Here is a 27,923-nt window from a genome sequence, read left to right as displayed (position 1 = left end):
AGCCTGCAGGCCTGGGGTCCCCTAACGAGGAGCCTGTCCCCTCCCTGAGGAAGCACCCTAAAGGCACCCCTCAGCCTGCTGGAGGCCGGGGCAGGGGAGCCAGGGGCTGGTGGGCACCCCCACAGGGGCAGGGGGCTGTCCACTCCAGGGGCACCCTCCCTGGGGGAGACAGCCCGATTCCGAGGGGAGGCCCCGCCTCCACGGCCACTCTGGGCTCCAGGGGCCCCCAAACCGCCGTTCTCAGACCACCAGCCTCCGGGCCCATCCCGGGCCTCTCGTGCTGGGCTCTCACCCCCCTGGCTCCCACACACATCGGGGGGCTGCTGCGTGCCCTGGGCGAGTCAGAGTCACAGAACCAAGGCCCCTCCTGTGGGGTCCACTAACGTGGCTTGTGGTCCCACAGCCTGGTGGGCCCACGGCTCTGAGCAGGGCCTGGCGCCAGCCACGTCCTCCCTCACACGTGGGGCCAGCTGGGCCCAGGGTCACCGGCCCGGCTGCTTCAGGGCTAGACTCGAAGCCCCGGGGACCGGCCCGCCTCCCCTCCCCAAGCCCCAAGCCCGGCCAGGCCCCTCCCCCCACGGCCCCCCATGGCCCGGCCTCCTGTTTGTGTGCCGGCAGACCCCTTATCAGCGGAGAACACACACAGGAAGTCCGGCCGGGAAGGGCCCATCCCAATCCCGACTGGCTCGGGAGGGAGCATAAAAAGCCGCCCTTCCCCGCCCGGGAGGCGCCTCCGCGGGAGCCGCTGTGCAGCATGCAGGGCCGGGCGGGCGGGCGGCCTCGGCAGGTGCCACGGGGCCGGGGCGGCCGGCAAGGGCTAGGGTCCGCCCCGGGCCCACGGAGGCAGCGGTGGTGGCCATGGCCCAGCGGGGGCCTGGGCAGCGTCAGGTATGGAGGGAGCGGCCGTGGAGGGGCAGGAGGCAGGCACCGTGGGGTGAGCACCCCGAGGCCCCCCCGGGCCCCGCACCTGTTGGCTGAGCTCGCTGCACCCCGACTCCACTCCGGCACCATCTCCTGGTCCTCCCGATTGTGCGTCCCACTGCAGAGGACCCTCGGGCGCAGGCGAGGGCGCCCACGGTGGGTGGCCTGGAAGGAGCAGGTGGGGGCAGCCGGCTGCCCTCCCGGCCGCACCCTGCCTTCAGAGAGGCCCCGCTCACCTCAGACCCCAAGGCTGGGCGAGCACTCCCGGTGGAGGGGGGACGGGAACCCCAAAGCCAAACCTGCAGCCGGGATGAGGTGTGCACGCTGGGGACACGGAGCCCGCTGGCCTGGCCTCGGGGTCCACAGGCAGAGGGACGGCCTGGTGCCTGGGGTGTGGGCACTCTGCCTGCCCACCTGGGACCATAGGGCAGGTCCTGGTTTCCCCCTCCCGGCCCCACCCAGAGGGCTCAAGTCCCACCCAAAGCCCCGAGCTGGGCCCTGGCCGCCGGCAGCCTGGCGTCCCCACCAGCGGTCTGACCGGCTGAGGGCCGCCCATGTCTCAGATGGGGAAGCGGGAGGTGAGGCCGAGAGAGGACAAGCTGACCCAGCTCCCCAGGCGGCCCTTCTGCTCAGGCAGGAGTCAAAGGGTCAAGTGACCGCAGCTTCAGGGACAGGATGGGGGCAGGGGACAGGGCCGCCTAGGTCTAGCTCTTAACTCTTTCCTGCCTGCGGCTGGACGAGGGCTCCCCTGATTGGATTTGGGGCCAGGAGACCTAGGGCCCAGAGGAGGACTCGCAGCGGCCGCTGTCCCTCCGACCGGCTGCCAGGGGTCCCAGGCCCCCCTGGTCCAAGGCGGTAGCCCCTGAGGGGCAGGACGAAGCGGCCGCTTTCTGGGGACTCCTGTCCAGCAATCTGGGTCCCCGCACTCCCGTCAGCTCCCAGGCCCCAAAGGAGGCCCGAGCCAGGCGTCCGGCAGCTGCTGGCCCTGCAGGACGACCCTCCCTCCCTGGGGGGTGCTGGACCCTCTCCACACCCGGGCTTTGCCGGGAAACGCTGGGCTGCCTGCGCACCCCGCTTCCATCGGGGACCCAGGGCAGGAGCCAACAGGCCATGCCCCAGACGGGAAACTCTGCTGGCCTCCAGGGTCACTGCTTATGGGACTGACCCGAAGACCTGGGAGTCCCACTCAGCGTGGGCCACCATGGGCGGGGGCGGAGGTCCCAGTGGCTTCTGAGCTGACCCCTGTCCCCCTTCAGGGTGACCAAGGCTGTCGCTCACCCACACTGTCTGCCCCGCAGAGCCCAGCGCGGGGGAGGCCAGGGGGGCCCCCATCACCCAGGAGAGCACCCGCCAGCGTCTGGGGCATGACGGAGCCCCCTTCTCCAGGTGAGTCCCACAGCAGCCAGGGGCTCTGGGCGCGAGGGGGCGGGCTGGGGGGTTGGGGGGGCAATCAAGTCTGAGGACAGAAATCGCAGCCGAGGGGCAGCGCCAGGGCCCCGGCACAGACAGGACCAAAGCCACCCAGTTCCCCGGAGGGCGCCCCGCCTGGTGCCCGCTGTGCGGCCACTGTCCCTCGCTGGGCTCCCTGCTCCTGGCCGCTCTGGCAAATGTGGACATGGAGCCAAGGAGAGGGGACCCGCCCCGGAGGCCCCAGTGGTGGCTGGGGTTGGGGGTGCTCCCCGGGGCCTGAGGGGCACTCCGAGGTGGCCGAGTGTCCTGAACAAAGGGGTGCTGACTCGGCCCCCTGCAGGGGCTGAAGCTCCAGGTCACACGGGGCCCAGCGTGACCTGGAGGGAATAAAGGGTCCCCGGGCCTCGGGGGTCATGTGAGCGCCCTCGGCTTAGCTAGGGGCCTGGCCTCCGGTCAGGGGGGCGCTCAGCCTGGTGGGGGGTGTCGCCGTGAGCCAGTGGCCAGTGTGGCCCCACGCGGCCTCCAGGTGCCCGACCAGCGTCTCAGCCCCGCGCCCCGCGCCCCGCGCCCCGCGCCCCGCGCCCCGCGGCCGGACTAGAGCGGCGGGAGGGGCGGCGGCGCTCGGAGGCCGCTGTGCGCCAGGAGCCGCGGCTGCAGCTGACTCACTGCCCGGCGGGGGCACCGGCGCTGCGGGGCCTCAGTTTCCCCATCTGCGCAATGGGGCTGGCGGGGCGCGGAGCCCCCCGCGGGGCGGCGCGGGGCGGGGCGGGCCAGGCGGGGCGGGGCCGGGGCGGGGCCGGGGGCCCTCCGCGCGGTGGTGGCAGCGGCGGCGCGTGCGCGCCTGGATCGGGCGGTGAGTGCGGAGGGAGCGGGGCGCCGGGCCGGGGTGCGCGGGGGGGGGGGGGGGGGGGGCGCCGGGGCCGCGGGCGCGCGCCGCTTGGGCGGGGGCGGGGGAGGTCGGGGACCTGGCCGCGTGCGACGCTGCGGGGCGAGGCTAGCGACGGCGGGGAGCCGAGGGGGCGCGGGCGGGGGGCGCCGGGAGCCACCGCGGGGACCCGCCTCCCACCGGCCGGCCGGCGGCTCGGTCTGCAGAATGGGCCCAGCGGCCGCGGGAACGGGCGCCCCCTGCTGGTGGCGGGCGCCGCAGCCCGCACCCCGAAGCCCGGGGGGGTCACTCCGCTCGCACCCCCACCGTCGCGAAGCCGGCACAGGGAGCAGGAGGCGGGGGCGGCGGTGGAGGGGCGCATCCCAGGGGGTTCGTCTGGGCTCGCTCCGTCTCCCTTGGGTCCGGAAGTGCCGAGCGCCCCTCCGGTGCCAGGGGCGACCCAGGACCATCCCTGCGGGAGCCAGCCGCGCCCTCTGAACCCCGCTTCCCTCCCGGCTGGCGGCTCCGGGGTGCGGGCCAGGCGCGGGGAGGCCGGCGGCGGGCAGGGCTCAGGCTGACACTGGGGGGACGGGACCCTGTTGCTTAGGGACCTGGAGGCTTGGCCCCCTGCCCTGCCGCCGCCCCGCAGGGCTGCAGCCCCAAAGGGGAATGAGCTTCTGCCAGCCCCGCACACACTGGGCGGCATGACTTTCAGAAACTCTGTTTCCTAAAACACGGCCTCGCTAACCAGCTGGAATAGGGGGGCGTCTGCTCGCAGGGCAGGGACGTCCGGGGAGATGGGCCCAGGGTCTCTCGAACCCTGGCATGGCCCTGCCCTGCCCTGCCCAGCCACCGCTGCCTTCCCCGCCTGCGCCCCAGGCCACCTGTGCCCGAGGCCTGCCCCTCACGGCGCTGCCCCCACACCAAGTCCTGACACCTCCGCCGCCCCGGGCCTGGCGACAGAGAAGAGGGGGTGCAGGGGGGACCCTCCCCCAGCTGCCTTTCCGCCCGGGTGGGCAAGAGCGAGGAGCGAGCTCCCAGCCGAGTGACCGCGCGGAGGAACACGGCACCGCCCCCCTCAGCCCGCTGGTGCGCGGGAGGGCTCGAAGCTGCTCACGTGGTCACCGCTTATGGGACTGACCGCAGAGCCACGGAGGGCCCAGACCCAGGGTGTCCTTGCGGAAACAGCCCCGAGAAGGGCCCGGCCTTTCCTTCTGGGGGCTGGCAGGGGGGACTCCGGGCCTTGGGGGGCCTCGGGTAGCCCCCGGAACGCAGGAGCCCCGAGCTCCCCGGCTCCCCGGCTCCCCGGCTCCCCAGGCCCTGGCTGCACAGATGCAGAGCCCCTCCCTGCCCCCACTGTGCAGACGCCCTCCAGCCCCTGGGTTGCAGACCATTAATTCCGGGCGGCTTCTCACATTCCCAGGAGTCCTGCGGGGCCTCCTGGCTCCCGTCCCCAACAGGAGAGCCGTGGCCTTAATCCACTGGCATAGGGGGGTGCGTCAGTCCCGGCCGGGGTGCCCCGGGGCGCTGTCTGGGAGCCTGGGGGCTGTTTGCACGGTACTCCAGTCTGTGAGCCCCCTAAATGCAGCCCCTACCCCCTCTGAGGCCAGAGCCTCTGTGTGCCCAGTGCCCACACCCTGGGTGGACTCCCACTGCCCGTGGCCGGTTCCCCGGGGGGACGCTGAGGCCAGGAGGCCCAGGCCAGCTGGGCTGGGGTCCAGCTCTGCCCACTAACCCCCATCTGCGGGCTGGGACTGGGGTGCAGGCGCTCCCCTGCCCTGCCATGGCCACGAGGCTGCACCCTGCGGGGAGGGGCCCTAGGTGCCCACCTGCCCCAGCGCCTGCCCCGGAGCCTCGATCCGTCCAGCACGAGGCCTGCGGGGTCAGGTGCCTCCGGCCCCGAACGAGGGCGCTGGCTCCGTCCGGCTCCAGCCATCCCTTGTGGGTCCGGGGCGGGGGGCTGTGGGTGGCGGTGAGGGGCTTTGGGGAGGAGCTGGGGTGCCGGGGAGTCTGCACAGGACTCAGGGCCGCGCCTTGTGCCACAGGCCACCCTGAGGAGAAGGCCGTCCCGCCTGCAGGCGCGGGCCATGGGGGGCTGCCGGGAGCTGCTGCTGCTGTGGGCCCTGGTGCTGGCGGCGGGCGGCACGGAGCTTGTGTACAGGCCTGGGTGAGCCCCCCCGCAGCCCCCTCCCCAGGTTCTTGGGGTCCCAGAGCTGGGAGGGTCCCGGCTCCGAGAGCCCCCGCTGACTCACCGCCCCCCTTCCAGCCGCCGGGTGTGTGCCGTTGGGGTTCCCCAGGGCCCCGTGACCGAGTCCTTCGTGCAGCGCGTGTACCAGCCCTTCCTCACCACCTGCGGCGGGCACCGAGTCTGCAGCACTTACCGGTGAGTGCCCACTGCCGCGTGTTCGCCTGGCGGGGGGGGGGGGGGCTGTTCACCCCGAGCCGGAAGCCGGGCCAGGGCAGCAGAAGGGCTCCCCGAGGCCACGCAGAGCGGGTGGCGGACTGACCTGCCGAGCGTGGGGTGAGGGTGCCGTGGTGCCCTCAAACATCAGGCCTCGCTCACCTCTCCCCCCCTCGTTTTTAGAGGGGTCCCCATCCTGTGTGCCTCCCTCCATGTTGGGGTGAAAATCCCACCCCCACCCTGGCACCACTGGCTTCAGGTTCTGTCCCTGGGGTGATGCCACCTCCGTTGCCCAGGTCCTGCCCTCAGGGCTCCCGTGGGCACCCCTCTCCCTGGCAGCCCCGCGGTCACCGCTGGAGGGCACATCTGCCCCCACCAGGCCGTCCCTCCGCCTGTGGCCCTGCGAGGGGCGCGCATCCCCAGTTCTCGGGGTTGGAGAGGCGCCTTAAAAACATCTCGTATTCTGTCGGGCTCTCTGAGCCCCGGGGCCCTGAGCCCAGTGAGGGCAGAGTCCTCGTCCCCGGGCGCGGCTCGGTCCTCCCCAGCTGCTGGCCGGGCCTGGGTGCCAGGGCTCTGTACTTACAGCCCCGCTCCAGGCCGCGCTCAGGTCCCAGCTCAGAGGTTCCCTCGAGGCAGGTGGGCCGCAAGGGGGCAGGGAGCACCCTCAGCAAGCCGGAGAGACCAGCGGGTTCTGCACTGACCTCGGGGACCCCGGGGCTGCCCCCACCCTGTGCCAGCTTCCTGCCGCCCGAGTCCCGCTCAGCCCCGCAGCACAGGGCGGGCCATGGCTGTGAGGAGCCCCTAACCGCTGTCCCTGGGGAGGAGCAGCTCTGGGGACCCAGCAGGTGGCCTTGTCCACTCGGGGAGACTGTGGTGTGGCTTCAGAGGCTTAGACCAGGAAGGCAGGGGCCTGGGGTGGGGGCGCCTACAGGCGTCTGGGGGAAGCCTGACCTGACCCCAGGACCCCGTGAGGGTGGGGCCCCTCTGAGCTGCTCCTCCCCCCCTGCCCCCAGAACCATCTACAAGACCGCCTACCGCCGCAGCCCCGGGCCAGCCCCCGCCAGGCCACGCTACGCCTGCTGCCCCGGCTGGCAGAGGACCCGCGGGCTCCCCGGGGCCTGTGGAGCAGGTGAGCCCCGCCCGTGCCTTGGCGAGAACCGTGGCCGGTGAGGCAGCCACTGTCCCCGCCCCGGCACAGCCCCTGCTCTCCTCTCAAACCCCGAGCCCCCCGCCTCTTTGCTGCACGACACCCCTTCCAGCTGCCACTCACTCCCCGGGGCCCGGGGACTCTCTGAATGAGTGACAGCCCCCCCACCCCACAGCAATATGCCAGCCGCCGTGCCAAAACGGAGGGAGCTGTGTCCGGCCCGGACGCTGCCACTGCCCGGCTGGGTGGCAGGGAGGCAGCTGTCAGACAGGTGAGGCTGGTCCCCCACGGGGAGGGCCCTTGGGGTGGCCCCTGCCTGACACCCCTTTCCCACAGACGTGGATGAGTGCAGTGCCGGAGGGGGCGGCTGTGCCCAGCGGTGTGTCAACACGGCGGGGAGCTACTGGTGCCAGTGTTGGGAGGGGCACGGCCCCTCTGCGGACAGGGTGGCCCCGAACCCCACCAGAGGTAAACTGCCCACCTGCCCCCCCTTGCTGCTCACTGGGGGGCCGGGCAGGAGGGGCTGGTGGTGGTTGCTCTGGGCTCTGGGGGAGGGTTGCTGGGGAGCGTCTTGGCCGAGAGGAGGAAGGCCCGCCCGCCGGGGCCGCCAGGAGACCGCACTCGCTGGCGACGGGCCATTATTACTTTTGGTACGCGCTGTGACACTTCAAACTCGTACCGTGAGTAATAATGCGCCGTCGGCAGCCCGGCACCAGGAGCGCGTCACGGACTCGGCGGGGACCTGCACCAAGGGGCTGGCGGGTGGGGTTGTCTGCCCAGGGCCACCCCAGACCTCCAGGCCGGCCCTGGGGGACGGTGGGAACCCAGCCGAGGGGAGGGGCTCACCACACCTGGGCAGGGGCCCCGACTCAGCCCTGCGTCTCCCCAGGAGTGGACAGGGAGGTGCAGGAGGAGGTCCAGAGGCTGCGGTCGCGGGTGGACGTGCTGGAGCAGGTGAGGCTGGCGGGGCTGGGGCTGGGGCTGTGGTCTGTCAGCTCTGTTCACTGGGGAGGCACCCCGATACTGACAGCCCAGGGGGCCCCTGGACCTGGGTTCCTTGCCGGACGGGGCAACGGGAGAGGACTGGGACCCCACATGAGGGGCCGAGAGCTCAGCCCCATCCCTTCAGGCCACAGAGAACCTGAACCCAGGTCCTGCTCACGCGCCTTTGCCCCTGGGGGGGACAGTGTCCTGTGGGCCTTCCCTCCGGCCATCGGCCTGACACCCGAGACGCTCCCGTCCTCAGGGACCTGGGCCCCGCTGGCCTGGCTGTGCCCACGGGCTTCTGGCTCCCCTGGCGCAGTCGCTCCCCCTGGTGGCCGCCAGGGGCCCTGCAGCTAGAGCTGCGGCTGGGGCCGGGGCCAGCAGAGCCCTTGGTGGGCTCAGCAGTTTTCCTAAGGCCTGTGGGCCCCCCGCCCTGACCCCGCCTCCACCCTGACCCCCGCCCTGACCCCGCAGAAGCTGCAGCTGGTGCTGGGCCCCCTGCACAGCCTGGCCTCGCGGGCGCTGGACCACGGGCTCCGCGACCCCGGCAGCTTCCTGGCCCACTCCTTCCAGCAGCTGGACCGCATCGACTCCCTGAGCGAGCAGGTCTCCTTCCTGGAGGAGCAGCTGGGGTCCTGTGAGTGCCTGAGCCCCCCCTCCCTACTCCCCACCCACAGCGCCCCGGGAGCCTGAGCTGCCCTGCGCGGGCCCAGTCTGTGCCCACAGGCCGAGGGAGGGGCACATGGGGCTGGCCTGGCCGCGGTGGGAGCAGTGACCTCTGACCTCGGCCCTCACCCTCCCGCAGGTTCCTGCAAGAAGGAGCTGTGACAGCCCCCCCTCCCCACTCTGCACTGCACCCCTCTCCTGGGAGGACGCCCCACCTCTCAGAGAGGGAACAGGGCGGGGCGGGCCGAGGCGTCCTCCTGTGAATTCAGCCCCTGCACCCGGCAGGCCGTGCCCAGGGGAGGTACGACAGCTCCCTGCCCAGAGCCTGGGGCCACTGACCAGGCAGCCTGTCCGCTGGGAGCCCCACCCCTGACCTTTGTCAGAATAAAATGAGACTTGAAGAGCTGCTGTGTCTGTGGCTGGATTGTGGGGGGGCGGTTGTGTGCTGGCCGGTGGGAGGGAAGGGGGTGGCCACAGGGCGGGGGGGGCTCCAGCCCACTGGGCCCACCCAGGTAGGGTCTCAGTCCCCCTCCAAAAGGGGCTGGAGCAGTGGCTTCTGGGAAAGTGACACAGGCCAGAGACGCTGCCTCCTGGTGACAAGGTGGCCCACCCCTCTCCAGTGGCCAGAGAGCAACCTTCAGCCTCCTTCCCCAGTGCCTGCCAGGCCTCGGGGCGCCGCTGCCCCCTTCAACTGTGGCCCAGCCCTGGAAGGTTGGGGGGTTGAAGGGCTCCCACCCCAGGCCCCGGGAGGAGGCCCGCAGCCTGGAAGACCCCGTGCGCCGCCCGGCTGGGCCCTCCTGTGGCCCTGAGGCAGCCCTGCCCATCCTCCGAGTGACCACAGCTCACCAGGCACTTGCAAGAGTCCATTTATAAAAACAACCCTGTGCACCCCTGCTGGTGGTTCAATGGTTAGCGTGCCTGCCCTCGGATGGACGAGTCCCAGGTTCGGTTCCCGGTCAAGGGCAGGCACCTCGGTTACAGGCTCACCTCGCAGCCCGGGTCGGGGGGCGTGTGGGGGTCGGGGGCGTGTGGGAGGCAACCAGCCGCCGTTTCTGTCACTGCCCCCCCTCCCACTCTCTGAAAATCAATGGAAAGAATATCCTGGGGAGGATTAACCACACAGAAAAGCCGCCTGCAGTTCTGACTCAGTATTCGCTCCCCACGGCCTCTCCCCAGCCTGATGCAGGCGGGGGCGGCCGCGCGGGCCCTGTGTGGGGGCCCTGCCCTCAGATTTGGGGGAGGCCCGGCCGACCCTGCGGGGACATCGGCAGCCGGGACCTGAGGCCGGGGCCGAAGGACAGCGCCGGCCGCAGGGCTGGACGCGGGAGCGGGTGTTGGGCGGCCCCGACGGGGCAGGCCCGGGCCCTCTGTCCATCCTCTGCCCCCGGTCCCGCGGCTGCGGCGCGGTTACTGGGCGGGCTGGGCGGCCGGCTCCGGGGCGGCCCCGTTCTCCTGGTGGGGCTTGGACAGGCGCAGGAAGGCGGAGCGCATGGCGCGGTGGCAGGTGTCCATGAGCTCGGGGATGTCGCCCGCCGTGAGGCCGCTGGTGGGGATGGCGTCCAGGACCTCCACCTTGATGGTGCCTGCGGGCGGGGCGGGCGTCAGCGGCCTGGGGGGCGGCCCACCGTCCCTGCGGCCCGGCTCCCGCGGCGGCCTCTCCTCGGCCCGGGGCCAGCCGAACCCTCCCCCTGCCGCTCGGCCCTGCGGCCCCCCCGTCGGTGGCTGGTTTGCAGCTACAGTAACTGACCCGGGCGTGCTGGCTCCTGAGTGCACACCAGGGTCGGGGCAAGTGTGCCTTCCTCTCAGCACCACCCAGCTCAGAACTCCTCCCCCCAGAAGGTGCCCGTGCCCCTCCCCGGCAGCCCACCCGTTCCATGCCATCCTCGGGGTCCTCCCCCGCTGCCCTTCACACCTTCCCACCTGGGGACCAGGTGCAGGGTCTGGAGCAGCGGCTCTCAACCTTCTGGCCCTTTAAATACAGTTCCTCATGTTGTGACCCAACCATACAATTATTTTCGTTGCTACTTCATAACTGTCATGTTGCTACTGTTATGAATCGTCATGTAAATATCTGATATGCAGGACGGTCTTAGGCGACCCCTGTGAAAGGGTCGTTCGAACGCCAAAGTGGTCGCGACCCACAGGTTGAGAACCGCTGGGTCTGGAGGGAAGGGCAGAGGCCCCCAGCTCTGAGGCCCGTGGTGTGGGGGTGCCTGGAGGCTGCTGCCCTGGGGGTGGGGCCTGGCCCGGAAGCCCCCTCCGCCAGGAGCTGTCCCCGCTGAGCCCGAGCTGTGTGCACAGCCTGGGCCCGTGTATGTGAACTTGGACCCAACCCACCTGCTGGGGCCTTGGTTCCCTCACTAGGACATGGCCCAGGACCACGCACCCCAGGCCCTGCCAAGATTCTAGCTTCCGCCCTCCCCCGTCCCTCCCCGCCCCTCCCCGCCCCCAGTGGTCTCTGTGCCGCAGGGTCTGGCCCACAGCAGCCCCGGCAGTGGGAACTGTCCTCTGCGAGGGGCCCGGGCGCAGCGGGCACAGGCCGCGTGCACAGGCGCTACCTGAGGTGAAGAGCTTCGTCCTGGGGTTGTAGAAGGAAGAGAAGCTGGAGTACACCACGGGGACGATGGGCACCTGTGCGCAGGGAGACAAGCATCCTGAGAGGGGCCGATCCCCTTTCCCAAGGGCGAGCTCCCGGGGGGCCTGCCTTACCACCTCGCCCGGGGTTGCCCACAGCACCCATGGCTGCCAGGCACGCACTGTCCCGTCTCAGCCCTGCCACACGCTGAACCCCAGGCCATAAACTCATTCTGTACTCCTTCGCCCACGTGTTGCCGCCTCCGGGAAGCCTTCCTAGGTTGGCACATGTCCACCTGATTCAGATCTGTGTCCCCCACTGGGTCCTAAGATTTCCTAGGGGGACAGGGCCCTGACCACCCTCCCCAACTTCCCCCCCCATCCCAGGAAGGTGGGGGAGGGGGGGCAGCACCAGCAGGGGAGGGGGCAGGGCCGGCTGGTGCTCCTAGAAACCACCAGGATCAAGTCCACCGGTGCCTGCAGTGTCGGAAATGGCGCCTGGGCTAATCATTAACCCTGCGGTTGGGGAGCCCTCACCTCTCCCCGCGCACTGGGCACCGGCGGAGCTCTGGGGGGCAGGCTGGGAACCCAGGGAGCCACCGTCTAGCAGGCCGAGGGGAGGTGGAGGGCGATGACAGGAAATGATGCCCGTCCCCCTGGCCGAGGCTGTGGCTGCCCCCGTCCCAGCACCACCACCTCCTTTCCCACAACCCCTCCCCCATGCCACCAGCTAAGGGAAGTGACATCAGCCCCAGGCACCTGGCAGGGTGCCCTCCACCTCCTGGCTCGGGGGCCACAGGCCCAGCGGGTGGGAGAGCCTCGCTTACACGGAGCTGGGATCACAGTCTAGGCTCGGCCCCCAGCCTGGGGCTCCGCCACCCACCTGCCAGCGTCTGCACCCCCATGGCATTAGCCGGCGGGAGGGGGTTGGCAGGAAAGGGGGTGGCTTTGCTCAGGGCCAGCACTAGGGGGCGCGAGGGGCCACCCATCACGGGTGGAAGATAGACAAGCCGCCACCCACACCCTGACCCCAGTGGGCAGGGGATAGCCGCCCTGACCCTGATAACGTTTCCCCACGTGAACCCCAGCACAGGGCAGGGGTGGGGCCTCACCCCCCCGGAGACCCAGCCCCGATCCAGGGCACCTCTGGGACAAACTGCCCCTCCCAGAAAAGCACCCTCCGCATCAGGGCAGGGCCCAGGAGGGTGGCGAGGCCCTGCCACCGGCCCAGGAGGCGGGTCCCCGAGCGCCAGAGGCTCCCGCCTAACCTGGCAGTCACCACCAAGCCCAGCTCTGCGCCCCCCCACCCCCGCTGCCCCGGGGGGCGGGGGGGCGTCCCTGCGCACCTGGGCCTGGACCGCCAGGTAGAAGGCGCCTTTCTTAAAGGGCAGCAGGTCCCCGTTGTCGTTTCGCGTGCCCTCGGGGTAAATCCACACTTTGAGCTGCAGGGACAAAGGAGGCAGCTGTGGGAAGCGGGGCGGGGGGGGGGGGGGGGGCCCCCTCCTGTGGAGCCCACGGCGCGGTGGGGACCCCCAACAGCACAGCCCTGCTCCCTGCCTTCCTGCGTGCATTGCAGACAGGCACCGACGATGGGCGTTTTGTTTGTTTATTTGTTGTTAATATATTTTTATTGATTTCAGAGAGGAAGGGAGAGGGAGAGAGAGACACACACATCAATGATGAGAATCATAGACCGGCTGCCTCCTGCACACCCCCTACTGGGGATGGAGCCCGCCGCCCAGGCCTGTGCCCCGACCGGGAATTGAACCCTGACCTCTTGGTTCACAGGTCGACACTCACCCCCTGAGCCGCACAGGCCGGGGCTGCCGACGTGGCTTTTACGCCAGGGGGGCTGCCCCGTGGGGCTGCTCTCACACCTGCCCCGCCCCGCCCGCAGCCTGACGCTGCCCCACGCAGGCCCAGGCCCCACTCACGTTCTCGCGGGTCATGAGCTCGCCCACATCGGCCATCACGCTCATGGCGGTGCTGGAGCGCTGCCGGTTGATGAAGAAGACGCCCCCCAGGTACATGATCAGGCCCACGGAGCCCGTGAACAGCAGCTCCCGCTTGGCGATCTGCACGCAGCGTGGGGGTAGGATCTCCATGAGGCCTGTCGCGTGGTCACAGGGAGGGGGGGGGGGTTCAGACTTGGGGCCGCCACCCCAAGGAGCAGGGAGCGGCCCTGCGCCCGGACCACCCACCGGCTCGCCTCGGGTCTCGCCTGCCCACCGGCTCATTTAGCCGCGAGCCGGCCTCCTGCCTGGAAGGGAGAGGTGGACAGAGCGCCCGGCTGTGGGCGAGAGGGGGTCCTGGGTCCCCCAGTTCGAGGCCTGCGTCAGCCCCTCCCCGCCAGCTCCGCTGGGCCCGCCTCCGCCCCACCCCCCGGGGGACCAGGCCCGCAGCCCCGCGCCCACCCATCATGTCCAGGATGCTCTGGTGGTTGGACACGATGACGCAGGGCCGGTCCGCCCACAGCCGCTGGCGGCCCTTCACGTCGAAGCGGAGGCCGTACAGGTACTTGAAGGACCGGACGAACCAGCTGATGATGCTGAGGGGAGAGGGAGACGGTGATGGTGAGCAGAAGTCCGCTGGGAGGGGTACAGGAGACACCGGGGACCCCTCGCTCTCGCGGGCTGGCTCCAGGCCCTGCGGCCTTTCCCTCCAGGGGACCGTGGAGGCTGCCCTGCCTCCCACCATCGCGACCAGACAGGAGGGAGCCAGGCCGCTGGGGGAAGATGCCCAGCGAAGGGGGGCCCTGCTTCCCCGTCTGCATCCCAGCGGCCGCCCAGCCCTCGGCCCGCACCCCTGCCCGCTCAGCAAGCGGGGACCCCACTGGAAGGGGGCTGCAGGGCCCGAGCCCACACCTTCCAGGGGCCGCCACCCCTCGAGGAGGTGACAGGCCCCTCAAAGCCGTGCCGCACCAGGAAGTGAGCGCTGGCACCGAGTGGGGAGCACGTGAGCAGCTAACGCTACTTCTGAACCCACGGAGGCCCCGGCGGCGCCGTGTGGGCAGCGCCCGGCTCCACCCCTCGGGCCGTGCCAGCCCCGGGGCAGGGCCAGGTCCTCCCCAGAGAAGACCCGGCGGGAAGGTGGCCTCCCCGCGTCACGGCCACGGCCACGGGGAGAGAGAGCTGTGGAGTCGCTGCCGCGCCCCACGGAGCCCCACAGAACAACTGCGGGGACAGCGGGCACGTCTCCTTGTGCAGAAGGGGAAACCGAGGCTCAGGAAGGCGCAGCCGTTAGCCCAGCCGGGCCTTTCTCCTCAGAGCTGTCAGCCTCGGCGGCTCAGCGGCACCTGCCACACGCCCTGGGGAGCTGCGGGCCTGGGCACCTCGGGGTCCCTCCGTTCTCTCACCCCCAAAGGCAGCGTCTCGGGTCTCCGTGGGGCCCAGAGGGGGCGAGGGGAGGACCACCAGGCAATTCACAGAGCAAAGGTACACGCCCGGCCCGCGTGCTCGTGGCTGGGCATCGACCTGTGAACCAGGAGGTCACGGCTCCATGCCTGGTTAGGGCACAGGCCTGGTTGAGGGCTCCATCCCTGGCGGGCGGGGGGGGGGAGGGGGGCGCGGGGAGCATGCAGGAGGCAGCCGATCAGTGATTCTCTCTCATCATTGATCTCTCTCTCTCTCCCTCTCCCTTCCTCTCTAAAATCAATAAAAACATTTTAACAAAACAAACACGTGAATGTCCAACACACGTGGAGAGAGCCCCATCTCGCCGGGAAGAAGAGCCAGTCAAAACAAGAACGCCGCTCCCCCGGGGCACAAAGGAAAGGTGGCAGGCGCATGGTGTTGGGAAATGGCCTCTACGCCCGCCCCCAGCCTCCCTGCCCAGCCGGGTGGCGCCCTCAGGACCGGAGGCTCAGGGGGGACGGCATTTGGGGTGATCGGGAGCTGCAGGGGGCGCTTCAGGCAGGAGCCTGACACTGCCACGGGAACTGCACTCCCGCAGCTGAAAGCCCACGGCCGGACTCCGTGAGCCGAGGGGAAGGCCTGGCGTCCTCCACGTGGGGCCGCTCCCCCGATCCCGTGTCCCCGTTCCCACGGTTCCCTGCGGACACGGTGGGGAGGGATGTGTGGTCACTTCCACAGCAGGCATTTCCGAGTGCCCACCCTGTGCCCCAGGCCCCGGGCGGAGAAGCCAGGTGGTGGGGACGGCCCCTCGCTGACCTCTGCTGTGCCCGACAGTCACCCCACAGGCCACGCACTCACTATACCCACCCGGCAGATGACAAAGGTGAGGCTCAGCAGTTAAATGACCTGCCCACGGCCACACAGCCGGGGAGCCAGGATGGGCCAGAGCCCACCTCTCAAGCAGGGGCTGGGGCAGCGGCTCGGGGACGGCAAGGGGTCCACTCCCAACGGCAAGACTCCACGGCTCCTCCGAGCCCCCCACCCACCAGCAGCAGGCGGGGTGCTCTGCCTCTCTCCTAGCGGAACCGCAGCAATGTCACCTCGACGGCCCCTGCCCAGGCCTCCTCCTGCGCGCCAGCCTCCACTAGGCCTCCCCCTGCGCCAGCCTCCACCACCCGCAGCAGCGCTGGCCTGGGACATGGTCACACAGCCACGGTCCCTGTCCCACATCCTCCAGCCCCCAATTCATGACCCTGTGTCCCCAAAGGAGGCCACAGGGTGAAGCCATGGTCGCCTGAAGACCAAGCGCCCAGGAGATGGGTAGGGTGCCCAACGATGTTCTAGATCTAGAAGCATTGCCCCGGGGGTGACTGGGGTGGGCTTCCCGGGCAGGGCAGGCGGCCCCAGAGCAGGCTCCTTCCTGGGTTTTTTTCAGGAGCCGCTGCTGCACTGCAGACCCCGCCATGAACATCACAAGCTCCTCTGGGGCCCGTGGGAGCCCAGAGCGGCCTCCTGGGACACGTGCGCTCGGCCGAGGACACCTGGGCCCGCTCAAGCTCTCGGTCAGACAGACCCTTCTCACCCTCTGTGAGCCTGGGCAGTACACTTGACCTCCCTCAGTGTGCAGAGGGACTGAGCTCGGTGAGGCTGGGATCCCGGGGACAAGGGGGGCCCTGGGCGGACAATACACGGTGGCTGTGAGGACAAGGTCCCGGGCAGAAAAGAACCCAAAGTGAATGGGAGCAGATTCCGCCCCCGCGGCCGCCCCCCACCCCTGCCCTCCACTCTGGGTGGCTGGGAGGCAGTTCAAGGCCAAGCCAGGCTACCTGTGACCTTTGCCCTCAGCCTTAGCTGTTTTGGCCAAGGTGTGCCCGCCCTCGGCCAGCCCCCAGAGCCAGGGCGGTGGTGGCACTCACGTGGGGGCAGCCCCGCCAGGAGGGCAGCAGAGCCCCGATCTGCTCCGGGGATGGGAGGCCCCAGCAACGCCACCTGCCAGAGTTGGGGTGTTTTCCAACAAGTGTCATGTGAGCTGGGGCACCAGGAGGAGACAAGAACCGGGGTGTGTGGGGTGCAGAGGCCCAGGTGCTGAGAGGGGGTGTGCAGAGGGGACTCCGGGGAAGCCCTCAGCCCGCGTCGAGGAGCGCCTTGGGGGCTGCTGGGAGCTCCAGGCCCCGGGCCCAGGGGAGAGCTGGTCCCAGCAGAGCAAGGGTGGCCGTCCCTTCGAGGCCAGCCCCCCTCCCTCCCCCAGGGCCACACAGGCTCCGGCAGCACTGGCTCAGAGGCTGGTCATTCTGAGGTCAAACCTGGAGCAGCATCGACAAGCCCCTGGGCCAGTGTAGCCTACCCCCTCCTCGATGTTTTGCGTGGGCACAGCCCACACAGGCGCAGCCCCAAACCACCCGCCGCTCCTGCAGCTCAGCGCCGGGCCCCGGGTCGTGGCCACAGGGTGGACGCAGAAGCATGTGGTCCAGGCCTCAGGACCCTGTGGTGGCCGCGGGCCCTGAGAACAGCGGGCAGAGGAGCTGGGCGCCGCCTGGCCTCGGGCCACCCGCTGGGGCTGCTGTGATGCAGGAGAGAGTTAACTCTGGTTAAGCCGCTCTTGGGGTTTCCTGATCCTCAGCTGAACCCGACCCCACCGCACGGCCTCCCTGGCCTCCACCTTCCTCCCTGTCAAATGGGCGCGATAGGACACCCGTCTCCCAGGACAAGGGAAGCGGCTGCGCAGGCACTCCCAGCCCGAGGGCCCTGGGTCTCAGCCCCAGCCCCCAGCCCCGTCACGGCTCCCAGCACCCTCAGAGCTCCAGGCTAAACAGCAGGGGCCTCCTGGGTGCCCACGCAGAGCACACAGTGGGGCGCAGGACATGGGCGCTGGGGGGCAGGCAGCACAGCGAGGGCTGGGATTGGAGAGAACGGCACCCGGGGACTCAGAAACGAGAGGGGCAGCAGCTCAGCGCCCCACACCTCCACCTCCTCCTCCTGGGCCTGGACCAGCCCCTGGGGCGACCAGCACCTCCTCATTCTCCACATCCTCAGCCCGCACAGGCACATCCCTCTGCAAACTCAGGTGCACAGTCCCCCGCCTGCTGTGGGGGAGTCATCACTGTGACCCGCCCCTGTGGGGTCTGGGGTACAGGCTGTGGGTTCCGGGCCCCAGGCCCCCTCCTCCCTATGGAGGACAGCACCTGCCCTTCTGTCCTGGAGGGGCCCCTTGGCCGAGCCTGAGTCTGGGGGCTCCCCCGGGGAGGGAGGGGCGGAGGGCTCCCGCCAGGCACCATCAGGGCCCCCAGGGTCCCGAGGAGGACACCCCGCTGCACAGAACCTCGGGGGAGGCTGGGGCCCACGTGGGGCCTGGGGCTGAGGAGCGCCCACCCAGGCGGCCACGGCCAAGGCCGGCCAGGGCCCCAACCACCGCTCAGAAACTTCGGACTTGACCCCTTGGCCCGGGAAGCAGCTCTGAAGTGCAGGTTCCTCTTGACAGAGCCAGTGGGGCCTTTTAACAGACAAGGGAGCCGCTGAGCAAGAGGCCACCTGATGACACGGGGGCCGGGGAGGGGAGTGGGGAGGGGGAGGGTCGCCTCCGGGACCTGTCACTCTTGCTGGAAACCAGCTCTGAGCACAGCTCCCCTGCACCCCAGGGCCCTTCCTGCCTCTGAACCAGACAGGCCAGCGCCCGGGCCTGGCTCCGGGCAGCACCCTGACCTAGCACCCTCTCTGCACCTCCAGGCCCAGCCGGGCCCGTCCAGGGTTCAGGCAGCTGGGAGCCTCTCCCTGCAGAGCTGCAGGCAGACTGGGGCAGCACCCTGGGGCAGCGGCCCAGCCCCGGGACCTACTGTTTCCTGAAAACAGCCCCCCACCCTGCCCGCCCAGAGGACACTCGCCTGGGAAGAGGGTGGCTGGACGGGCCACCCCGGGCCTGGCTCCTTAAGACACTGCCTGGGCCATGGGGGCGGCGGCGGGGGGCATAGTCTCCCTGAGCACCCCCACTTGGAGCCCCCTATGGGTCACTAATCCCTGAAGACGGGCCTGGACCCACGCGGCGAGGGCTGGTCCCGGCGCACTGGCCTGCCCAGGACAAGGACAGACGGCGGAGGCCAGGACCCCTCACCCACTGCCCTGTGGCCACTGGGTGGTGGGGGGCGCGGCCAGTGTCCCCACACAAGGTCACAGCCAAGAGGCTATTGCAAAACCCCCAGCAGCGTGAGCCACACACAGCAGCGCCCGCTTCAGGAATGGGGTGAGCTCTGCGCAGGGGCAGCACCGCAGCCAATGAGGTTCATCCCAGGCGCGTTTATTGCTAATCGGAAAAAAAAGAAACGGGGTGAAAGGGCACGAGGGAGCCCCTCTCTGCAGCCCCGCCCCAGCCTTTGACCCCGAGCGGCCATGGGCTCCTCTGTCCGCTGACAGCCGCCCCTCCACGCCCTGCCCTCGCCCCAACGCGCCGCTCCCAGAGGAAAATTCCAGCCACCACCCCTTCCTTTCCCGGACCGAGGCGGGACCCCAAGGGCCAACCCTGGCCCCCCCATCGCAGAGCCCCCCCTTCCAGGGCAGCGGAAGGACACGGAGGAGGGACCAGCTGGAGCCGGGGACCAGGTGCCAGGTAGGCGGGAGGCGGGGTGCAGAGGCGGGGCGTCAGGTGCCCCCGCGCTCACGGCCCAGCAGGGGGCGGTGTGGCGCCGTCCCGGCCTCGGTTTCCCCGCGTGGCCCGGGCCCCTTCCTCCGGCAAAGCAGCTGCGCCACCTCCGCCCGGCACCCCGCTCCCCGCACGCCCTCGGCCGGGCGCAGGGACGCGGCGGCGCCGGAGGCCGAGCCCCGTTTGAAGCCGTCAGGGCCTCCCGGGCAAGGGCGCGGGGACATTGTGACGCCAGGTCCCGGGGCCCCTGCGCTCCCCGCGGGCCGCCGCCCGAGCCGCCTCCCCTCCGCGCGCGCCCGGAGCCCGGAGCCCGGAGCCCGGGGAGGCGCGGGCGGGGCAGGAAGGAGGGAAAGGAGAGAAGAAAGTTGGGGAAGCGGAAGCCGGCGCCCGGGCGCCCCCCCGCCCCGCCCGCCGGCCCGGCCCCTCCCGCCCGGCCCCCTTGCCTCATGTTCTCCACCGTCCGGCCGCCGTGGCGCAGCAGACACACGACGGCGGCCACGGCGGAGACGCAGAGGCAGAGCGCGCAGTACAGGCTGATCTTGGCGTAGAAGCGGGCCGCGCGGCTCAGCTGCACCAGCAGCAGCAGCAGCAGCAGCGCCGCCGTCAGCCACGGCCAGAGCTCCATGGCGGGCGCTCCCGGCGCCCTCGGGGCCCCGACGGCCTGGCTCCGGCTCCCCGCCCCGGGCTCCGCCTCGGGCTCCCGCCTGAGCTGCGGCCGCGGGCGCGAAGCCGACTCCCGGCTGCCGGCGGCTGGCCCCGGTCCCCGCCCCGCCCGCGCCCCTTATTGCGAGGACCGAGGGGCGGGGCGGCCGGGGAGAGGAGAGCGCCTAGGTGCGGCGCGCCCTCCGCTCCCGCCCCGCCCCGCCCCGCCGCCCGCCCGCCCGCCCCGCCCCCTTCCGCCCCGTTCCGCCCCGCGCCGCGCCCCCTGTCCGCCGCCGGGTCACCTAGCCTCGGCGGGCGCGCGTCCCTCTCCCGGCCCCGCGTCCTGGCCGCCCGGCCGCTGGGACTGTGGCACCGCCCCCACAGGCTGGGCCTCTCCGCCGCCCGGGTCCCGGCCCCCAGCGCCCGCCGCCCTCTGCCGCCGTCGCCCCGGAGCCCAGACCACAGCTCCAAAGGCGGCCCCAGGAGGTGGCCGCCCTGGCCAGCCGGTGGCCACACAAACAGGCCCTTGGACCGCACTCGAGTGACCAAAGGCCACTGCCCGTCGGGAACCCTCGGGCAATTCAGGGAGACCCAGCCGGCCATTGGGCGACCTCCCCTGAGGGTCCTGGGGGGCGCACCCCAGTTAGGAGGGGGAGCAGCCGGAATGGGGCGTGTTTCTGGGCGGGCGAGGGTGCCAGCTCGGTGCCAGGAACTGTCACCCGGCTGCTCCTGGGGCCGGGCCAGTGGCAGCTACCAGGCAACTGTGTCCACATCAGCTCGGCGATCGGCCAGCGAGGCCTGAGGGCGGAGCAGTTAGCCTGGCCGGCGGTGGGACTTCACCGCCTCTCCCTCCTTCCAAAGGCTGAGGTGACCTGTGGCTGGAATGAGTCACTGACGACACCCCCCCCCCCTTCCTCCTGGGGCTGAGCGGGGACTCTGGCCCTGGCAGGTGGGGCCGTCCCGTCCCGGGCTGAGCAGGCTCACAGGTGGCAGCTGTGCCCGGCACCAGGGCGGGGCCTGTTGGCTGCACCTGCAGGCGCTTTGCAGTGAAGGCTCCCAGCAGCCTCTGGGTCGGTCTGCGGTCCATCTGGCCATGGTTTTGTATCAGTTTAAAGCGACCACTTGTTGAAATCAGAGAAAGACAAGTGTCACATGATCACACTCACATGTGGAATCCAAGTCATAAAACACGGATGAACCAGTGGCTGGAGACCTGGGAGCTGGGACAGTGCGGAGGGAAGGCGGGTGCGAGGTGGCCAACCAGCCAAGGACCCTGTAGCGTCTCGCGTGGCTGTGGCCACAGACCAGGGTGGGGAGGGGTGGGGGGCGGGCTGGAGGGCTAAGGGGGGAGAGGGAAGAGGACATATGTAATATTTTCAACCACAAAGAATTCTTTTTTTAAAAAAAAAGCAAAAAAATAAAGAGACCGCTTGTCCATCTTTCCACGGTGGAGCCGATACTGCCGCCCCTGGAGGAGCCCGGAGGACTTGCCGCCCCTGGGCAGGCGGCAGTGCTGGAGCGATGCGGTGGGTGCGGTCGGTGCGGGTGGGTGCCCTGCAGCCAGTGGTCTGCGGGGAGCGGGCAGGGCCAGAGGGTGGGCTGGCCAGGCCGGCTTCTCGCAGGACGGGGAGCAGCACCTTAGGGTCAGTACGGGGTGGGTGGGACCAGGCCTCACCAAGCTCAAAAAGGGCTGCGCTACCTGCCCCCCCCCCCCATCACTCCCTCCCGGCCTTGCCCGCCTCACACTTCCCACCACTTCTGGATCCTAGTTGTACTTGTGTGTGGGTGGGTGGGGGGGGGGCTTGCTGTCCCCCTCCACTGGGAGGGCCACCCCATTGGGACCTGTCTGTCCTGTTCACTGGTGTATGACCAGCATGAGAACCATCGATGCCTGGCACAGAGTGGGTGCTCCATAAATGCTCCTCCACAGCCCAGGCGCCCCCACTTCACGGATGGGAAACCGGGGCTCCCAGAGCTGACCCTCACCGGGCAGGAAGGGACGGGAGGACGCTGGCCCCATCACCGGGTCCCATGCCCACTGCCCTGGAAGACTCCGGCCCTGGGCAAGCTGCCCCATCCCCACGCCCCGGGCTGCGGTTCCAGACGAGGCTGTTGCATCCTCAGACGGATGAGAGGCGTTGCCCAACGCCACCTCCTTCCCCAGTTCCACCCTCCCCTGGGGACATGTGGAAAGAAAACGTCCCCTTTTCCTCCGACAAGAAGGGGAGGCCGGGCCTGGGCCTGCAGAGGCCAGCGGAGGGGGTCCCAGGCCGAGGCAAATATCCAGTATTTGACTGTGACGCTCCACTTGGGAGCGAGCGGACAGTGTCCCTGTTTCTAGAAGCGGAAGCCTGGAGAACCTTCTGGGGCGGCGGAGACGCTGAGAAAGGCGTCGCTAACGTCCGTGATTCTCAGCTAAGCAGGGCCTGGCATGGGCTCTGCCCACTTTCCTCCCACCACCCAGTGGGACGAAGGGCCGCGCTGCCGCCTGGGCAGGGGGCGCACCGTCCGTCTGACCGGCTCAGGAAGCCGCGGGTGGGTTCGGGGCTGAGTCAGCGCCACCCCCGGCAGGACATCAGCTGAGAGCCTCCTGGGCATTTGCTGGGACCTCGCCAGACAGCACAGGGAGTCAGGTGACACGGTCGAGGCTGGGCTAGCACCACCTCCCAGGCCCTTGGGAGCCCGAGACCCAGGGGAGGGCACATGGGCACAGGGCACTCCGGCTCTGCGCGGGGATTGGCCGAGGCTGAGCAGGCCACCGCCTGTCCACCACGCCGCCCCCGCGGGGCCAGGCTCGGGCATGGGGCTGGTTGGGGTCTGGAGGGAGGGGCGAGGCTCTGCATTCCTAGAAGCGATTGTGTGCAACCTCCCGCCTGGCACGTGGCACCAGGGGCCGGGCCGGGTGCCCAGCCTTTGAAGTCCCCGACCTCCTTCCGTCTCCAGGTTACCCAACCGACCGCACCTGAGCCCGTTTCCTCCTCGCTGGGATGAGAGGAGTCCCCGTCCCCCATCCCCCGTCCCCAAGGCCACACCTGACTGCCCTGCCCAAGAAAGCGAGGCCAGGACGGAGGCCAGGACGGAGGCCAGGCGAGGAGCAGGCCTCAGGTCCCAGAGACCAGGGGGGTGTGGGCCGGAAGCAGCTGATCAAATGGCTGGTGGGGGGCAGGGGTGGAGCCCCTACTGCCTCTGGGCCTCTAGGAGGCTCACTCCTGGGTGAAGGCTGGGGGAGCCAGGCCTGGAGGCTGAATGGGGGCAGGGAGGCGGCTGGGGGAGCCGGGCCTGGGGGAGAGGCCTGGCTGCCAGCTCCTGAGGGGGCGCCGCGGGAGCAGCCGCTCTCCCTCCACCTGTAAATAAAGCGCCTGTGAATCTTTCATGGGCTGGCGTTTAAAAATAGATGAGGTGAGGCCTCCGGGCCGATTCCCCGGGCGTTCGGGCTGGGGCCACATGCTACCCCTGGGCGGCAGGGAGGGGTGTTGGCGGGCAGGCAGCTGGGAGCACGCGGCTCAGCGCAGGGGCCGGGGGAGACCCCCTGGGAGTGCGGTCGCACGGCTGGCTCCCAGGCTGGGCACTGGCCGGTGAGGCCCCAGAGCCTGGCCATCATGGCCCCCAGCTCCTGCTCTGACACTGGCTGGCACCCGGCCTCAGGTGGGTCCTCAGAGATGGCCCCGCCCACCCCCACTGCCAGGAAGGAACAGGAAGGAACAGAGGGGCCCAGGAGGTTGAGAGGCACCCCGAGGCCCCTGGCCAGCAGGGTGGGGGGGAGGGGGGAGACCGAGGTGAGGGCCTGAGAGCCCAGGGCCAGGCCCAGGGCCCTGCCCAGTCCCCTCCCCGCAGGGGATCTCAGCCCAGCCCTGCCTCTCTGGGCCTCAGTTTCCCTATCTGTGCCCAGGGACAGCGGCAGGCTCTCAGGGGCCTGGCGAGGTGAAAGGGACAGGCTGTGTGCGTGATGCCAGCCGTCAGCAGCTCTGCCCCAGGCTGGCTGCCCTCGGCCACCTCACCCCTGGTCCAGTTGGCGTCCGGACCAGTCAGCTGCCCCAGGGCTCCCCGGCCAGCCCCAGGCGCTGCCGGGCCTCCGCCTGCCCCGCTGCCCCTGGTGTGGGCTGCTGGCCGAGGGGCAGCCTCTCTGGGCCAAGGGGCCTCAGAGGTGCCCGCGCCCTACTGTCCTGCCCCGCACCACTGGCAGGCGGGGCAGCAAGCCCCAGGGAAGGGGCCGGGCTGGGGTGTCCTCTCCACTCTGAAGGCCGCAGCCTGCCTCTGACCCTGGGGTGGGGAGGCGGGCTCCGGCTGACCAGCCTCCTTCCCCCCCGCCCCCCCCCCCCCAAATTCACTCGCTGCCCTGGAGAGCTCCGAGCCGCCTGCTGTCCCCACCAGGACTGTGGCCGGGCAGGACGTCCTTTCTCTGGTCACTGCCCATGGTGTCACACCCGGCAAACCCAGTCTGGGGACCCAGACTCGCCAATCTAGGGAGCAATGTCCCCTCTTGGTGAGATGAGGCAGAAGGTGGGAGGCCCACACAGGCCCTCCCGGGGTCTCCCCTCCTGCTGCCAGCCAGGTGGCGACGTAAGACACATCCAAACCTGAAGAGAATTCTAATAAGAGCTTACTTTGGCCCGGCCAGTGTGGCTCAGTGGTTGAGCATCAACCTATGAACCAGGAGGCCATGGTTCGATTCCCCGGCTGCAGGCTCGATCCCCAGTGTGGGGCGTGCAGGAGGGAGCCGGTCCATGATTCCCTTGCATCACTGATGTTTCTTTTTCTTTTTCTTTAGAGCAAAGGTGGAGATTTATTGAAGAACAAGTACAGGCCTCATCATTAATTTTCTCTCTCTCCCTTCCTCTGAAATCAAAACAGAAAACAAAATAAACAGTTTAAAAAGGAAGGGCCAGAAGGAAGACGGCATGGAGGTGGTGGGATTGCAGGGCACGAACAAGGTGCTGTGCTCGGTCGGTCCAGGGTGACACCCTCTCGGGTGTCTTTCCGGCATCCTCACCGAGGTGCACCGGATGGAACAAGGCCGGGTGGCTCAGTACAGAGGCGGCAGGTCCGGGCGTGGCGCCCTGTGAGCTGGCCCCCAGGAATGTGTGAGCATCACCCTGCCAGGCCGCTTCCCACACAACCTGCCTTCCGTCCACAACGTGACGAAGACGGGGAGCCTCGTCCGGAGTGGAGCGGGGGGCCGAGGGGGAGCCGCTGGGAGCGGAGGGAGCCCGGGACCACCGGGCACTGCACCTGCCCCCGGCCGCCCGGAGAGCGCAGGCCCGGCCCTCTGGCCTTTGACCTTCCCCACACCCTGCACCACGGGGGTCTGGACAGCTGAGTCCCACGTCACGGGGCGTGGGCGAGGGGCCGGCAGGTACCACCGTCAGCGCTCACCTGACTCAGCAGGGCAGGTGCGGCCTCCTGGGGACACATCCGGGCGAATTAGTCACTGAGCTAATGAGCGTGGAACGCGCGGCAGCTTCCGCCGCACCCAGAGGGGCCCCGCTGGCTCACGCTGGCCCCAAGGAGGGGCCCCCCACCCAGAAAACACAGCACAGGCCGCGGGGGGGTCCCCGGCCCAGGGAGCACGTTCAGCACAATTACGCCCGAGCAGCTGGGTCGCACTTGTCCTGAGAAATGTCCGTCGTCGTGTGACCTCTATGGAGGGTGAACCCCTTGGTTTTGGTCTGCCCCCCTCCCCCCTCCCCCCACCTCCCCCCCACCCTACCCCCCTAACTAGGGCCGGGGCCCTGTGCTCACCCAGGTTCTCCCCACTGTCACCCCACCGGGCTGGGCGGCACTGCCCTCTAGTGGACAGTCTGGGAGGGAGGAAGCAGCCGGCAGTGGAGGAGGATGGGGGGAGGGGCTCCAGGTTCCGGACCTCCCCCTCCCCCGTGGGGTTGGGAGGGGGTCTGGGGTGTGGGGGGGGGGGGAGAAGCAACCACCTGATAATTCACCGGCCCCCACCGCCCGGGCGGCTGCCCTCAGTGAGCACACTGCCCCCCGGACTGCAGGCAGGGCCCGGCTCGGTGCCCCCGGCCGTCTGCCAGGAGGCTCTGCCAGGCCACTGCGGGTCGAAGTGGCGCTTTCTCCTTCTCTCCGTCCCATCTGAGCTCAGTTTCGTCCTCCGACTCCCCGCGCCACGGTCCGAGCAGATGCCCCTCCCTGTCCCCTCGGGCGGGAGCAGGGAGCCCAGCCAACAGGTCTCCGGTCCCCCAGGCTCCATGCCGTGGCCCCTGGAGGCTGTGGCTCTTTTTTAATATATATATTTTTTAGTATATTTTATTGATTTTTTACAGAGAGGAAGGGAGAGGGATAGAGAGTTAGAAACATCGATGAGAGAGAAACATGGATCAGCCGCCTCCTGCACGCCTCCTACTGGGGATGTGCCCACAACCCAGGTACATGCCCCTGACCAGAACCGAACCCGGGACCCTTGAGTCCGAAGGCCGACGCTCTGTCCACTGAGCCAAACCGGTTAGGGCTTTTTAAAATATATTTTTATTGATGTCAGAGCGGAAGGGAGGAGGATAGAGAGAGAAACATCAGTGACAAGAGGCAATAATGGATCGCTGCCTCCTGCGCGCCCCCCACTGGGGATCCAGGCCACAACCCGGGCCTGTGCCCTGACTGGGAATCGAACCGTGACCTCCTGGTTCATAGGTCAACGCTCACCCACTGAGCCACACGGGCCCTGGAGGCTGTGCCCACAGCACCGCGAGGGGGAAGCCCACATGGGTGCTGCCCACAGGACCAAGCACAGAACCCCGGCAGGCCCTGCCTCCAGCCCAGCGAGACCGCGGGGTCCCCAGTGCGCCCGGCCCTCGCGCTGCACCCTGGGGGACCTGCCTTCTGAGAGCAGCAGTCCCGACGCTGCAGGCAGCTGCCAGCTTCCCTTCACAGGGACGGGGGGGGGGGGGGGGGGGGGGGGGGGGGGGGTCCCAGCGCGGCCGACACCCTCCTGCACTCTGCGGCTTGGACGGGGCGTGCAGGCGTGACAGCAGGGCTGGGTGACGTCCCTGAGACACCCCACACACCCACAATCCACTCGCACGCACCCCAAGCTCAGTCCCTGTCATAGACTAACCCCATTCTTCCTCACCGGCTCGGAGTCCTCCAGAGTGAGGTCACGCCAGCGCTGGGGCGTAGCCAGCCCTCCCTCCCCAGCTCCCCAGCTGCTCCCTGGGGGGGGGGCGGGGGGGGGGGGAGGTGTTCTGACCAGGAGGAGCTCTGCTGCCGGAGGCCCCGGCCCCCAGGACCACGCCCTTCTCGTGCTGCATCGCCGGGAGCCCCGGAGGGTCTGTCTGCTGCGCGGTGGCCTCGGGGTTCAGGGCTCAGGTTTTGTTACTCTCCTTCCCACCCCAGCTCCAGAGTCCCCGTGACGTTCTCGGGAAATGCTGAATGAACAAATGAATGAACGAATGAATGAATGAACGAACGAACGAACGAACGAACGAGTGACTATCCAGGTCCCACCCTCCTCAGGGCTGGCCTGTCCAGGGCCCGGAGCCCCGGTGGAGCTCCCCGAACATTCCAGCCGCCTCTGGGCCAGGAGGGGGGCGTCCGGGGGCCTGGCCCCTCACAGCCCGCGGGACGGTCAGGCCTCAGAGGGGGACATGGGGTGGGTCAGCGCGGGGCGTCCTAGGGTAACACCAACCATTGGAGCCCTGAGTGCGGGGCTGCCCCGCGCCCCACAGACCACCTGGGTCTCAGAGGGCCAGCAGCGCCTCAGCCGCTCGCCCAGTGACGGGCCAGGACCGGACTGTCCGTCTGGCTCAGGCCTCTGCCTCGGGCCACAGGGAATGCCACCCCTCGCCCGTCAGTGCCCGGCAGTGCCAGCCCCACACCAGCCGCCAGCCTGGTGCACAGGCAGCATTCAGGGGAAGGGCAGCCCCTCCCTGTCCTGTGTCCTCTCTCCCGCCTCCTCCCCCAACCCCCTCCCCCTGGCCCCTTGCCCTCCCCTCCCCTCTAACCCCCCTGCGCATCCCTCCCTTCTTCCAGCCCCATCCTGACCCCCGCTGGCCCGGCAGGAACTTCTTCTGTGACAGACCCTAACCCAACCCTGTGCCTGGGCCCTGCATGGTGAGCATTTGTGTGAGTCTGTGTGTGTGTGTGTGTGTGTGTGTGTGTGTGAATCCATGTGTGTGAGTCTGTGTGTATGAATCCATGTGTGTCTGTGTATGTGAATCCATGTGTGTGAGTCTGTGTGTGTGCATGTGTGTGGATGTGGGTATGTGTGTGGGTGTGCACGCATGTGTGCATGTGTGCGGGGGGGGTGGGGTGTGCATGTGGGTGTGCGTGGGTGTGTGCGCATGTGTGCATGTGGGGGTGTGTGCATGTTGCGCGCGCAT

General features: G+C 69.6%; 2 protein-coding genes across 4 annotated transcripts; one reads left to right on the top strand and one right to left on the bottom strand.

Annotated features, from left to right (window-relative positions):
* The first annotated feature begins 836 nt into the window (after nt 1-836).
* On the top strand, nt 837-8,800 carry EGFL7 (EGF like domain multiple 7). The gene is made up of 10 exons (XM_036306976.1): nt 837-888; nt 2,220-2,307; nt 5,242-5,363; nt 5,463-5,579; nt 6,611-6,726; nt 6,920-7,015; nt 7,081-7,212; nt 7,634-7,698; nt 8,203-8,365; nt 8,534-8,800. The coding sequence occupies exons 3-10, from the start codon at nt 5,284-5,286 to the stop codon at nt 8,554-8,556; spliced, it is 792 nt and encodes a 263-aa protein (XP_036162869.1). The 5' UTR covers nt 837-888; nt 2,220-2,307; nt 5,242-5,283; the 3' UTR covers nt 8,557-8,800.
* Nucleotides 8,801-9,243: 443 nt separating this feature from the next.
* Nucleotides 9,244-19,741, bottom strand: AGPAT2 (1-acylglycerol-3-phosphate O-acyltransferase 2). 3 transcript variants are annotated; one of them, XM_036306945.1, is made up of 6 exons: nt 19,395-19,735; nt 13,383-13,516; nt 12,903-13,078; nt 12,315-12,410; nt 10,953-11,025; nt 9,244-9,977 (listed from the first exon to the last, which is right to left on the bottom strand). In XM_036306945.1, exons 1-6 carry the CDS (start codon nt 19,574-19,576, stop codon nt 9,802-9,804), a joined length of 837 nt encoding a protein of 278 aa, XP_036162838.1. In that variant the 5' UTR covers nt 19,577-19,735; the 3' UTR covers nt 9,244-9,801. The 3 variants fall into 3 exon arrangements, with proteins under 3 accessions (XP_036162838.1, XP_036162841.1, XP_036162840.1); XM_036306948.1 differs by lacking the exon at nt 19,395-19,735 and adding an exon at nt 18,200-18,290; XM_036306947.1 differs by lacking the exon at nt 12,315-12,410 and having other exon boundaries at nt 19,395-19,741.
* Nucleotides 19,742-27,923: the final 8,182 nt, after the last annotated feature.

This window comes from Myotis myotis, unplaced genomic scaffold (genome assembly GCF_014108235.1).
Source record: "Myotis myotis isolate mMyoMyo1 unplaced genomic scaffold, mMyoMyo1.p scaffold_m19_p_44, whole genome shotgun sequence".
Lineage (NCBI taxonomy): Eukaryota > Metazoa > Chordata > Mammalia > Chiroptera > Vespertilionidae > Myotis > Myotis myotis.
Note: the sequence above shows the minus strand (reverse complement) of the source record. Positions and strands in the feature narration are given on the sequence as shown.